A 13,600-nucleotide genomic window follows, 5' to 3' on the forward strand; every position below is an offset into this window, starting at 1 on the left:
ATACTATCCCATAGGTAAGTCCAGAGGTCAAAGGAGAGGAACTTATTTTACAGAGAAAAGAGGGGGTTGTAAGGGACTTCTCTGAAGGAGAGCCCATTAGAGGAGAGCTGGCTTCTCATTGGCTGAGTTGTGGTGCTTTCTTATTGGCTGAACTTGTTGCTAGGCAGGAGAAACCCTTCTTTCCTTCTGTAGAGCAGTAAAATGGGCCTCTCCCTGCAAGGATGCAGGTGTCTCTCCTCCTGCTGGGTCTGCAGTTCCGTAAGAGGTAGGGGGTGAGGGGGGATGAGTGCTCCTCCTGCTGCCTCCCAACTCCATTTTAAATGAGGTTTCCTTAATCCAGTTTCACAAGTCAATGAAGATTTTCTAGCATAAATCACTATTCCCCCCCCAAAAATAAAAAAACAGGCCACTCTTAAAACTTCTTTACTATCATTAATTTTGAAAAAGTGTCCTTGTGTTGCTTTAAAACGTTACCTAACTATACATGCTGACAGTATTAAGGGTGAAATGATCCAATGTCTAGAATTTTCTTCAATATAATGTATGAGTATTAAGCAAATAACCAAGGCAACAGTTGATAGTTAAGTGGGTGATAAATACATAGGGGGTTGTGATTTTATTCCCTCTACTTTTATATATGTTAAAAAATTTTTAATAATAAAATGTTTCATTACCTAAACTAATATTGAAGACCATTTTTACTACTACTCTAAATGGTAAAAAATCGATCACCATGTTTAGGGACAAGCTTTCCCTCCAAGGAAATATTGAATATGTTTTTCAGCTCTTCTTTTATTTCCTCTTCATTCAGTGTCTTAAACGTCACCAAATCCATATTGTCCTCATAATTGAATTTCCTAGAGGTGAGGGTGAAGCCCACTAAGCAGTGGACTCCATCTGGGGTCTGCAAAGAACAGAATGACTTACTGGTAAACACAGATTTTGGAGAGGTCTGAAGGATTTCATTCACAAACGCAAAATCTTTAATTGTTCGAGGTTCAAGAGTAAAAGAGTAGATTTTTCGGTATTTATTCTTTTCCAGGAGATCAGAATTAAGAAATTCCTGGTGTGGAATGTACTGCTTCCTTCTTATTTGGTCCAGGTACCAGGTTCCTGTCTCTTCTGTCAAGCGGAAGATGCAGGGCACCTGAGGCTGATCCTTCCCAGAGATTAACTCCAGAGGCTGCCACATCTGGTAGGAGCGTCCAAACCCGGCATCAGCTATGTAGTTCCTGCCATCAATGGTCACCTGCAGCAGGACGTGAATCATATCATTGCTATATTTGCTGGTGGGGGTGCTATAAACATAGCCACCCAACATTGTGGTGTCAAAACCGACTGTGGTCAGAGCCCAGTACAGAAGTTGGTTGACCTGGAGACACCACCCACCCCGGTTCCTCCTCACAATTTGATCAAAAATGGCCTCCAAGCCCAAATCCATGTATTGCCCACAATGGATATTAAGGTTCTCAAAGGGAATGGCTCGGATGTGGTGCTGAAGAATGTCAGTCAATGTTCCCAAGTCCAATTTGTTCCCAGGGCTCTTATAACCAATTCTTTCAAAATATGCTTCGATGTCCATGATCCCCTAAGGCAGGAACAGCAAACAAAAACAAATAATATTAGTTTTGTACTTGGGTTTCTTTGATTAGCCTAATTATAACTTATATTTTAAATATCTGAATACAAACAATGGTTATAAATATGTTATCATGTCTTTTTTTAGTGCTTCTCTTATATTTGTTTTCACATGCATAAGTTCATCACTCAATAGTCTCAGTAACCTTACAGGAAAAGTATCACGTCTTCCATGTTTCAAGCATGAGAAGTTGGAAATCAAAATTAACTGATGAGTGAAATGACATATAGCTTACATGTGATATTCTTAAGGATGAACAATGAGGCTCAAATGTTATCAGTTAAAATAGGGCTTATAAAGTTTCCTAATGAAGTAGGAGAATTATATAATAAGAGGACATTGGATTCACAGTCCCAACTTACTCAATTCCCCTTTTAGCTGAATGGTATCCCAAGTTCCCACTCAGTGATTTATATTCATTCATAAATTGATTTATTGATTCATTCAATAAGTAGTTTACTGACAGCCCACCATGAATTTTCTACTGCTCTAGTGCTTGCTTGTTCTAAGAAACCTTCCATTTTAGTGTTGGTTGGAATGACACAGATACTGAAGTCAATCAACAAATAAAAGATGCAATTTCTTAGATTGTGGTCAGTGCTCTGGGGGAAACCAAAGCAAAGAAAGCAGACAGGGTGTGCACAGGGAGAGGGAAAGCTTCCATTTCAAATGGGGGATCAGAGGGGGGCCCTCCCTCCCCCCGACCTCTCAGCTGTGAGGGGATGAGGCAGGTCGGCACGTGCAGGAGGACGGCGGCGGAAGGAGCAGAAGGCCAGAGAGCCTTACAGTGGAGCCTGCCAGGAGTGTTCAGGGGACATGCAGGAGGCCGGGGTGCTGAGCAGAGCGGGGAGGGGGACCCTGGACGGGGATGAGAGCAGACGGGGGGCAGGGGCCTCCAGCCAGGGCTGGCCTTGCGGCTGTTAGTCTGAGATGAGAAACCCCCGTGAGGAGGGCAGCAGAGCACTTGGGCCGTGTGGGCACGTGGACTGGGTACGCCTGGCTCCTGTGGGGAGCGTGAGCTTTACCCAGGGGCTGAGTGAGTGGGCGCGGGCCAGGGAGGTCCAGCCCAAAGCCCGCATGTGTGCGTCAGGACCCGAGCTCTGTCCTGGACGGCCTGGGGCCCCCATCAGGGCCATGAGCCTCTCCCGAGGGTCCCGCTGAAGCCGAAGCAGATCGATTCTGCGCCAGGGCTGGACGCCGAGGGGATACCTGCTCGAAGCTACGCGGAGAACTTGCTGAAGAATAGTATCAACAAAGAACTCACTGAGTTCAGGAATGAAAAGCAGGAGAAGGGAAGATGAGAAAGGACCTGAAATCTAATCTTAAGTTATCTTTAGACTTGGCTTTCTGGTGAGGTGAGCCAAAGATGGGGAGGAAGGAAGGGAGGAGGAAGAAAACAGGGGAAAGAGGCCCGTAAGTGTTAAACCCCACGTAGAAGAGGCCTCTGTGCCCTCTCTTGCAGTTCCATGCAGCGTGGATAGTGTAGCAGCCGTGCACCACCGCCAGTAAGTGCCACGGAGAGGCCCTGGCTAAGCGCTGTGAGTGTCCTTCCTGTCAGCTCCCGCGCGTCCTCCCCTTTCTGGTTCTTCATCCGCCGTTCTCCCCATCTGGCTCCTGCGCCAACTCTGTTCTTGACGTCTGCAACCACACCCCCCACATCCCCCAAGCTGGTGGCATTTATCCTCACCCTGACTTGCATCGCCATCCTTTCTCAACACGGGCGCACGCCCTCGGAGAGAACGCTGTTTCTGAGCCAGTCCGTCCCGGCCTCTCCTGCCCCTCCACCCGGGCGCAGAGTGAGCCAGGAGGGCAGCTGATGTGGAGGAGGTGGAACGTGGTTTGGGCACGCCTGGCCTTTCAGAAAAGATTTTGCCACCTGCTACCAAACAACATTAATCTATTGATACTTAGATTGAAACAGCAGTACACAGACCACAAGACTAACCGCTTGTAATTGGCACAGCCGGGGATGAGGGTACAAGGGACCCTGCCCCTGGGTTTGATGGTGATAAGCTAAGTGTCTCTTTTCTCTTTTCACATCTGCAGGAACCATTTCTTCCAGATCCTCCTATTTCTCTTTGTCGACCTAGCTGTCACTCCCATATTGCCAGTTTCTTTTCCATTAAGTCTGTTATCATTTCTTCTCATCTCACCAGCATCTTGCTTACATTTATACAGGCTCTGCTAGTCTGCCTCCTGGGCACGGGGAACACCAGTGTCCAGCCAGGCCACCGCACCCCTCCCTGCCCTAGCCCTGGGTCTGTGACACCTATGGGAGGAAAACGGGTGAAGGGAGACTGAAAAGGACTCAGGTGGCTTGGAGCCTGGCTATCTGATTCTTGGTTTGACCTTTATTCCTTCTACTAGGAAATTATTTTATATTTCTTTTTAAATGTGATTTTCTTGCGTTTCCTTTTCTCCCTATTCTTTCCTTCTTTATAAAAGATACAATGTGGAGTTAGAATTTAGTAACTGCAGGTGTATTGAAAAGAAGCCAGTTTCTGTTAGGGGCTTATATAAGTGACATGTTTTAACTAAGTAATACTTGAGTATTTTGTGACCAAACATGAAGGGGCTTATATAAGTGACATGTTTTAACTAAGTAATGCTTGAGCATTTTATGACCAAACAAGAGTAATTGCATATTACTAACGCTGTGGTCCAAGGTAAAATGCTAGCAGTACTTAGAAAGTAGTTGCCAGAAAAATAGCTGGCTGCAAACACTACCTGCTTTATATACTAATTTGAGCACCTCTGTGCAATGATAAACCTTTTCCATTCAGCTTGATGAAAAATACAACGGGAGACTCATGGGGACAGAGGGGACACACTGAGCCCACTACAGACACTCAAAGAGGCACTTAATGCCTTTCAAGGTAAACTGGAACTAGGTTGATTTTCAGCTTTAATTCAGAAGGTTTGGACATGTTTTCTTCCTGGCCCAAACTCTAGAAGTATAGAAAAGATAGGAAAACAAATAATGGGACCTTTCCTGAAAATAAAAAAGGAATTTGTCAGACTTTAAATGACGAAAAGTCCCCCCAAATAATAAAGCAGAAGGACAGGACTGTAGAATCAATAGGTCATCTGGGTTGCATACTGGGAAGCATCTGGGAAGATGTCAGAAGCACAAGCACAGGAGGTGGGGGCCGTGTGGGTGGGGCTCAAAGCCTGGAGGCCATAGAAGCCCGCAGATGGGGCACAAGCCGCCACCTGGACGATTAGATCCACTGGGTCGGCAAGGAGGGGTGAGCCCCGCTCTGTGCCCCAACTGCGGTAAGCAATTTGCCAAACACAGCAAGGACCATATATAATGGTAGCACCTGCTTTTCCTCTAGGCTTAAACTGTAATTGGGGACATTGGGGCAGAAAAACAAGGCAATGGTCATAGTGTACGGTGTCACCAGAAAGCAAGAACCACCCATGTGCCGAGGATCCACACTCAAGAGTCCCACCTGTCATGTTCGTGTTCTCTCACCTCTACCGAAAAGATCGAGGAGTCCAGGAACCCCAACAGATACCTCACCAGTCAAATCAGATTGAAGAAACAAATAAAAGGTGGAGACAGCTGTACAAGCATAGATATGATGAAAACACAGAATAGAAATATCCTGTGAGATGGGATTAGAAGAAGAGGGCATAACATGCAAACTATACACACACAAAAAACCCCAACTCAAGATGATAAATAAACTCATCAATGGAAAGAAATTCTTCACAGGTACTTGGAGCAATGGAATATTTAAAATGGATTTATAACAAAGAGCTAAAAATATGAGATGATAAATTATTACAATTTTATGGAAAGAAAGATTTAAGAGCTTAGGAAATGAATTAAGAACAAAAACAAAGCTGATACATGATTAGTTATAACAGAAGGGGACAAAATATAGACAGCATATATCAAACTGCTTATGTAGAGGAAGAACTTGATAATCATAGCAATGGTTAATGAAAAGATCAAACCACTAACTAGCGAGAAGTTAATAGACATGGAAAGCAGTCAGACAATTGGAGCTTCTGAAGGAGAAAACTGTAAAGAAGCATAATAGAAAACAAATATAGAGAATATATTTGTAAATGACATATCTGACAAAGGGTTAACACCCAAAATATATAAAGAACTTACACATCTCAACACCCAAAAAGCAAATAACCCGATTAACAAATGGGCAGGGGATATGAAGAGACAGGTCTCCAAAGAAGAAATTCAGATGGCCAAAAAACACACGAAAAGATGCTCCACATCACTAATCATCAGGGAAACGCAAATTAAAACTGCAATGAGATATCACCTCACACCAGTAAGGATGGCCAGCATCGAAAAGACTAAGAACAACAAATGCTGGCAAGGATGCGGAGAAAGGGGAACCCTCCTACACTGCTGGTGGGAATGTAAGCTACTTCAACCATTGTGGAAAGCAATATGGAGGTTCCTCAAAAAACTAAAAATAGAAATACCACTTGACCCAGGAATCCCACTCCTTGGAATTTACCCAAAGAAAACAACTTCTCAGACTCAAAAAGACATATGCACCCCTATGTTTATCACAGCACTTTTTACAATAGCCAAGATATGGAAGCAATCTAAGTGTCCATCAGTAGATGAATGGATAAAGAAGATGTGGTACATATACACAATGGAATACTATTCAGTCATAAGAAAGAAACAAATCCTACCATTTGCAACAACATGGATGGAGCTGGAAGACAGTATGCTCAGTGAAATAAGCCAGGTGGAGAAAGACAAATGTCAAATGATTTTCCTCATTTATGAAGTACAACAACGAAGCAAAACTGAGGAACAAAATGGCAGCAGACTCAGAGACTCCAAGAATGAATTAGTGGTTACCAAAGGGGAGGGGTGGGGAGGAGGCGTGGGGAGGGAGGGAGAAGGGCATTGAGGGGTATTATGTTTAGTACACATGGTGTGAGGGGTCACGGGGAAAACAGTGTAGCACAGAGAAGGCAAACAGTGAATCTGTGGCATCTTGCTGCACTGATGGACAGTGACTGCATTGAGGTATGGGTGGGGACTTGATAATATGGGTAAACGTAGTAACCACATTGTTTTTTCATGTGAAACCTTCATAAGACTGTGTATCAATCATACCTTAATAAAAAATAAAAAATAAAAACAAATATAAAAATAACAAGCATTTCCCTGACATGAGTTGAATCTAATCACAAGAGAGATAAGATACTGGGAAAATCTGATTCAACATATTCAACACTGGAAGCTATTCTGGTTAAATTATTGAATATTCGAAATTAAAACTGCTCTGGCAGAGAGAACGGATACTTTATAAGGGAGAAAATGTCAGACTGGTACAGAATACCCCACAGTAATCTGAAGCTGAAGTAAAAGAACTGTGGCAGGAAGTGTGACCCCAAATATTCTTCTGGTTTCACAACCATAAAGGCGACATGAATATAAGACAATCTCAACCATGAAAGAATTTGAGGAATGCTACAAGGACGGTGGCCCTCGTAGTGCTTCCTCTCCACGGGCCAGGAAGATGTACATCAAAATGAAAAAAAGAGAGAGACCCTCTCAGTAAAAGACTGCTGGGCAGCAATGACTCCTTTTATTACAGAACACACAGTAGAAAAGTCACAAGAATTACGGCTAAAGTCAAACATTAAAAAAATGTAAAAAACGTGACTCAGACCAATGGGCCTCCACCACGAGCCCGAGGGGCTGAAGGTCGGAGGCCGTGGGCTGAGGCTCGTGTGGGGATGCCCGTGAGCCACCCAAGCCCTTCAGACCTCTTTCACCATTTCTCTGTGCCCCAGCCTGGCTTCTGTTCTTACGCTTAAGAACCCGCAGCCCAGACCCTTTGCAGGGCTCCCGGAGCAGCTCTGCCATCCTGGGCAGCGCAGGGAGAGCCCCGGGGGACGTGCCCTGGAGGGCTGCCCTGAGTCCCCTTTCAAAGCCCAGGTGCTTTCTGACCTTGAGTTATAATCCACATCCAGGCTGCAACTGGTTTTTCCCAGGAGCACTTCCCTAATAAGTCGCTTCCATGTGGAACCTCAGTGTCTGACTCTGGGGAATTGACTGACCTCCCATCGGCGCCCATTTTGGAGGCCAGATGCACAGAATGCAGCAACTCCCAGAGGCCTCGAACGTCCGACCAAGAGCCCTGCTTTTTCCTGTAGATGGAACGGATGTTTGTTGCTTGGCTGAATCGTCAGTATTCACTTGCTGAACCGACTGCTGTGATTTATTCCTACGTGACATGGTGCGTCAGTTATAAATTACCTCTTTGGACGCCACGGACAGCCGGCGGATATGAGAACTCCTTGTCCAGTTCCCGCCTCAGAATCTTTGTATCTTTCAGTACGGCAGCGGGTTTCAATCTTTTTAATTGGCTAAAGCCACCCTTTGTCTTTCTCTAAAGGCAGTTGTGAGCAAGAGCCTAAAATAGAAGTATTAGAATAGGCTGTTCAGAGGTAGCCCGCCCATGAGATGCTGCCCTGCGCCTGGAGACCAGAGGCAGCGGGAGGGCGGTTTGGTCTGAGATGGATTCCTCGGTGCCTACGTTGGGCCCGGCGTTCCTGAACGGGGGAGTTTTAGACTAATTAATGATTGGCTTTCCTTTCCCTGTGTGTGGATTTTTTCTTTTCTCCTCCCTTTGTTTCCCTTCTCACCCTCCCTTCTCCTTTGGCCCCGAGGCCCTCCCAGGGCCGAGGGGGCAGCGCCGGGACTTTCTGGATGGAAAAGGAGGAGGAGTCGCAGGCAAGCCCCACCCACACCCTCCTTCCACCGGGCTTGGTGCGCTGAGGGCCGGCACAGGGCCCCCCAGACCCCGTCCGGGAACCGCTGCTTCAGCCACCGGCTCGGGCGGGCCACGGGCGGCAGGAAGCGCTGCGCGTCCTGGGCGCGGCCTCTGCCTCCTCGGGAGGCGCGCAAGCGCAGACTCCGAGGTAAAGTCCGCCGGTTCTGAAGTTGCCTCTGAACTTTTTAAACCCATGCAGAGCAGATACGACAGGTCCCTGGGGAAGATGGCGCTGATACTTGACGATTAACAAACTCCTTTAGAGCGAGAGGCTGGGTCAGCTGTGCGGTGACTGAGAAACTAGAATGAGGACCCTGGGCATGAAAGAGCAGCTTACCAACCAGGAGCCCGCGGGCCTGCGGCGGTGGGCACCCTGCAGGGCGGAGCCCCGTCCTGGGCGGGAGCCCGGCCGGCCGGCGGACAGCGGCGCGGGCTGCCCTCTGCCGTGGGGTTTGCTCGCTTGTGCTCAGGGCAGGCGGACTCAGCCTGACGGGGAAGGAGCTGGTTCCTGTCATTTACGGCTCCTGGAGACCACTCCACCAGGCCCTCCCGACACAGTGGAACCTTCCCGGGAATCCCCTTAAACAGGGCGGACAGCGTGACCCAGGCCCCCTGGGCATTTGGGGTCATAGGGAATTTCAGACCCGCGAACGCGGGAGCAGCAGGAACTGCCTGCGGGACTAACTGGGCCCTTCGGGACACACCGATGTGGGGTCAGAGCAGGTGGGCATGGCTGTCCCAGTTCACCGGGACGGGGATCCAGCTCCCTGACACACTCGGCGTGCACGTCAGCTGTCCTGTACACTCACTTTTAATCCTCACAACAACCCTTTTAAGTAAGCTCTCTAACTAGCCCCATTACCAACAGACTGACCTTAGAGACGCTGAGGGACCTGCCCGCCCTCACAGCCTGTGTTGTGGCTGAGCGTCTAACCCACAGTCTGGCTCAAGGCTCTGCTGTCCTCCCAGGGAGGGGCGAAGGGAGTCACCGTTCGCTGTCCCCAGTCACCGCACAGTGCTTCAAAGTGTGTCCGCCAAACTTTCTGAGCCACGTTAGGACTTGACAGCAGGCTGGGCGTGGCATCTGGTGCCTGAACTCGCATTTGAGATAGGATTAAGCCCAGTTTCAAAGCCTAAACAGGCCACTTACCGAGCTCCCCCAGGGCTGGGACCTGGAACCAGGCTGCCTGCAGCCCTCGCACCCGCAGGGCTGGCACAGGAAGCGCCCTCACCGGCTGTCACTGCTCCGCCCAGAGTCTAGAATCACAGGGGATCCCTGGGAAATGTAGTTGTGGGCGCTGGGCTGCCCTGGTGCACCTCTCACTCAGGTCTGTCCGCTGAGAAAGCGTGGCGAGCTCCATTATCCGAGCAGCACTGGCCACAGGCCGCGAGAGGTGCGACCTCGTGTTTGGCCCCGTTCTTGCTCGAACGGAGCCTGAAGCCACATGTCCTGTGTGTGGTTTTGAGAGGCTCCAGGAAAGGCAAACCCATTAATCTAGAGGAGACAAATGATGGGAGAACATAAATGTTCCTGGTGTACCTGCTCAGGTGGGATCACTCTGGAACGTGGACCATGCTACCTCACATGCCCTCCAGTGGGATGGAGCTCCGGAATAACTGGGTTGGACCTGCATGACTGCTCACAGGCATCCCATGCAGAGGTGACACCAGAGAAGTCCCAGGGCAGGAGTCATAAGGAAATTGGAACCTCAAATATTCCTGTAACAAGACAATGGCCCATGAATAGCCATGGCAGCAAGAACTGTAAAGGGAGTAATTGCCTCGTCAGTGTCTTGGCCCTGTCAAAAATAAAGTCAGATCAAGTTAAATTTTAAGAATTTATTGAGCATATAAAAGAGCAGTTTGTGGACTGGCAGACTTCAAACCGAAAGTAAAACGAAGCTCCCCCAGGGCTGTAGGAAGGCTGTAGGAATAACACGAAGGCCTGTAGTTGTAGGCCATGTAGGAAGGGGAAATGCTGAAGTCCTGTACCCTTTGCAGTGATGGTTCTCAGCGTGTGGATTTCCAGGTGCCAGCGGATTGGTTAACAGTGATTATTGCACATCATTTTAGAAAGATCAAGTAGGTTTTGTTTTTGATTATCAGAGGCAGTTATAGGAAATAACCTGTCAAGTTTTGCTTGTGTTTGCAAGATGAGATCGTTACAAGTTTCACATGCCATCACATATTGGTTTAAGTCTCCTCCTGAGAACTAGTGAGTTGTTTGGAATCCTGAGAACTAGTGAGTTGTTTGGAAGCTAGTATCACATCACATTCTTCACTGTTGAATTCCAATCCCAAGTTGCACACACAATATTTTTTAAAAACTAGACATTGAATAAATTCTGGTTGAATTTAATGAAATGATCTCCTCAAAATTTTGTTACCCAACCATTAAACATTTTCTATAAATTCAACACTTAACCAAGTGTTGAAAGCTTCTTGGTATAAATAACTGTGATTCCCAACATAACGCCAAGCCATCCTTAAATACCCTTACTATTATCAGTTTTGGTAAGTTGTATGATTGTGCTGTTTTTAATTTTAAGAAGTTATCATTTAGTGATATATACTGACGTTTTTACAAGTGAAACTATTTGATGTCTGAATTATCTTATTTGTTCTTATCTCTTATTTTCTTCAAAATAATCTAGGAGTTTAATGAGCTAGTGATGAATACATAGGAATGTATTATTCTATTCGCTCTGCTTTTGAGTATGTTTGCAATTTTCCACAGTAAGAAGTTTCAGTACCTGAAGTAATACCAAACATTTTTTTTGTCCTTACTCTAAATCATAAAACATTTGTTACCACGCTTGGGCACAAACTTTCTTTCCAAGGAAATATTAAATTTATTTTTCAGTTCTTCTTCTACCTCTTCCTCATTCAGTGTCTTAAACTCCACCAGATCCAAGTTGTCCCTATAATTGAATGTCCTGCAGGTGAGAATCAGGCCCACTAAGCAGTGGACCCCATCTGAGGTCTGCAAGGAAGAGAATGACTCCTTTCTGAAAAAAGATGCTGGGTGTGTCTGGAAGTAAGTATTCACAGACTCAAAATCTTCAATTGCTCGAGGCACAAGAGTAAAGGAGTAGATTTTTCGGTATTTATTCTTTTCCAGGAGATCAGAATTAAGAAATTCCTGGTCTGGAATGTACTGCTCCCTTCTGATTTGGTCCAGGTACCAGGTTCCTGTCTCTTCTGTCAAGCAGAAGATGCAGGGCACCTGAGGCTGATCCTTCCCAGAGATTAACTCCAGAGGCTGCCACATTTGGTAGGAGCCTCCAAACCCGGCATCGACAATGTAGTCCCTGCCATCGACAGTCACCTTCATTAGCAGGTGAATCATAGCATGACTGTATTTGCTGGTGTGGATGCTATAAACATTGCCACCCAGCATTGTGGTGTCAAATCCGACTGTGGTCAGAGCCCAGTACAGAAGTTGGTTGACCTGGAGACACCACCCACCCCGGTTCCTCCTCACAATTTGATCAAAAATGGCCTCCAAGCCCAAGTCCATGTATTGCCCACAATGGATATTAAGGTTCTCAAAGGGAATGGCTCGGATGTGGTGCTGAAGAATGTCAGTCAATGTTCTCAAGTCCAGTTTGTTCCCAGGGCTCTTATAACCAATTCTTTCAAAATATGCTTCGATGTCCATGGTTCCCTAAGGCAGGAACACCAAACCAAACAAATACATTACTTTGGTACTTGGATTTCCTTCAGTAGGTTAATTATAACTATAATGTAGTTGAAATATATAAATATAAACAAAGTTCATAAATATCTGTAATGATAATGCTTTAAAATTTTTACATTATTGTGACATTATTCATATAACATATATAAATTACACTGTAAAATGTGGTGATTAGATAAGTATATATGCAAAATCATTACAGCAATAAGGTTAGTTAACACCTCACAATAAGATTAATTAATCCCCTCACAATTTTATGATTTGGGGGGTATGCCTTGATTGCATTTAAGATCTACTCTCTTACCAACCTTCTTTTTCTTTCCTTTTTGTATTAAATATAGTGCTGCTAATTATACTCACCATGCCCCAAACTAGATCCCCAGATTTTATTTATCTTCAAGCTGGGAGTTTGTAGCCTTTGACCAGCATCCCCCCATTTCCCCCACCCCAGACCTTGGTAACCACTCTGCTTCTGTGTCTACTTCTATTTGGCTTTTTAAGATTCTGTATATAAATGAAATCATAAAGTATTTGTCGTTCTCCATCTGACTTATCATACTAGCATAATGCCCTCAAGTCCATCCATGTTGTCCCAAAAGGCAGGGTTTCCTTCGTTCTTTTGGTTGAATAAACAGAAACGTGGTATCCTCCCTTCTTTTTACCCATTCATCTATTGGGGGAAACTTAGGCTACTCCGCGTTTTGCCTATTGTGAATAATACTGCAGGGAGCTGGGGGAGGGGACATGTCTGGGAGGTATGTGTCCACACACCCGGGGTGGGATTTCTGGATCACCTGGTAGTTCTAGTTTTAACTATGTGAGGAGCCTCGCACTGTTTCCCACAGCCGCTCTGCTGGTGTCCTTGCCCCAGCAGCGCTGCTGTGAGGTGGGACGTGGCTCACAGAAGCCAGTTGGTTGCATGCTGCTGGGCGGCTGGAAGCCTGGGGCCATGGCAGCAGGTGCTGCCGTGGATCAGGGAGCCCTCAGGAGCCCGGACCTGGGGAGGCTGACTGCGGCTGTGGGAGCCTGTGGCTGCTGGGCGTGCCCTGAGAGCCTAGTTCACAGGTGTCCTCGGGGCACCTGGAGTGACAAAGCTGCCGTGCACTGTGAGCCTGTGTGGGGCCACTGGGGCGGCAGCAGTGCAGGGCGGGGAGCAGGGAGGACCTGGGGCCTGGAAGTGTGGGAGCCACCTGGAGAACCGTCCTGGGGCCATGGGAGCTGGCCCGCATGGAGGTGAGATGAGCACTCGCGTTTGCAGGATCCTGCTGGGAGCCTGGTGCTGTGGAAGCCACCTGAGTCTCCTTGGGTACTGCCCACAGCTGCCCCAGGAGCAAGCAGCTGCCAGGGTGAACCAGGATCCTGGCTTCACGGGTACCTGTTGGGAGCCTGGTGCCAAGGACACCGTCTGGGCCATGAGAGCTACCCAGGGCTGTAGAGCTGGGTGGCACCCTGGTGAGCCCAGAGCCTTGGTTGGTGAGAGCC

General features: G+C 47.0%; 2 protein-coding genes across 6 annotated transcripts; both read right to left on the bottom strand.

Moving 5' to 3' along the window:
- Positions 1-323: 323 nt before the first annotated feature.
- Positions 324-9,664, bottom strand: LOC118923537 (arylamine N-acetyltransferase 1-like). 4 transcript variants are annotated; one of them, XM_036907480.2, is made up of 3 exons: positions 9,569-9,664; positions 7,902-8,058; positions 324-1,588 (listed from the first exon to the last, which is right to left on the bottom strand). In XM_036907480.2, the coding sequence occupies exon 3, from the start codon at positions 1,580-1,582 to the stop codon at positions 710-712; it is 873 nt and encodes a 290-aa protein (XP_036763375.1). In that variant the 5' UTR covers positions 1,583-1,588; positions 7,902-8,058; positions 9,569-9,664; the 3' UTR covers positions 324-709. The 4 variants fall into 4 exon arrangements, with proteins under 4 accessions (XP_036763375.1, XP_036763376.1, XP_036763377.1 ...); XM_036907481.2 differs by lacking the exon at positions 9,569-9,664 and adding an exon at positions 9,293-9,562; XM_036907482.2 differs by lacking the exon at positions 7,902-8,058 and having other exon boundaries at positions 9,569-9,645.
- Positions 8,503-12,079, bottom strand: LOC118923538 (arylamine N-acetyltransferase 1-like). Of its 2 annotated transcripts, none has more exons than XM_057505260.1 (2): positions 9,569-12,079; positions 8,503-8,699 (listed from the first exon to the last, which is right to left on the bottom strand). In XM_057505260.1, the coding sequence occupies exon 1, from the start codon at positions 12,077-12,079 to the stop codon at positions 11,207-11,209; it is 873 nt and encodes a 290-aa protein (XP_057361243.1). In that variant the 3' UTR covers positions 8,503-8,699; positions 9,569-11,206. The 2 variants fall into 2 exon arrangements, with proteins under 2 accessions (XP_057361243.1, XP_057361242.1); XM_057505259.1 differs by having other exon boundaries at positions 8,503-8,710.
- Positions 12,080-13,600: the final 1,521 nt, after the last annotated feature.

Source organism: Manis pentadactyla, chromosome 7, assembly GCF_030020395.1.
Source record: "Manis pentadactyla isolate mManPen7 chromosome 7, mManPen7.hap1, whole genome shotgun sequence".
NCBI classification, from domain to species: domain Eukaryota; kingdom Metazoa; phylum Chordata; class Mammalia; order Pholidota; family Manidae; genus Manis; species Manis pentadactyla.

Coding starts and splice junctions, on each gene's coding strand:
- LOC118923538 (XM_057505260.1), bottom strand. CDS start 12,079: ATGGACATCGAAGCATATTTTGAAAGAATTGGTTATAAGAGCCCTGGG.
- LOC118923537 (XM_036907480.2), bottom strand. CDS start 1,582: ATGGACATCGAAGCATATTTTGAAAGAATTGGTTATAAGAGCCCTGGG.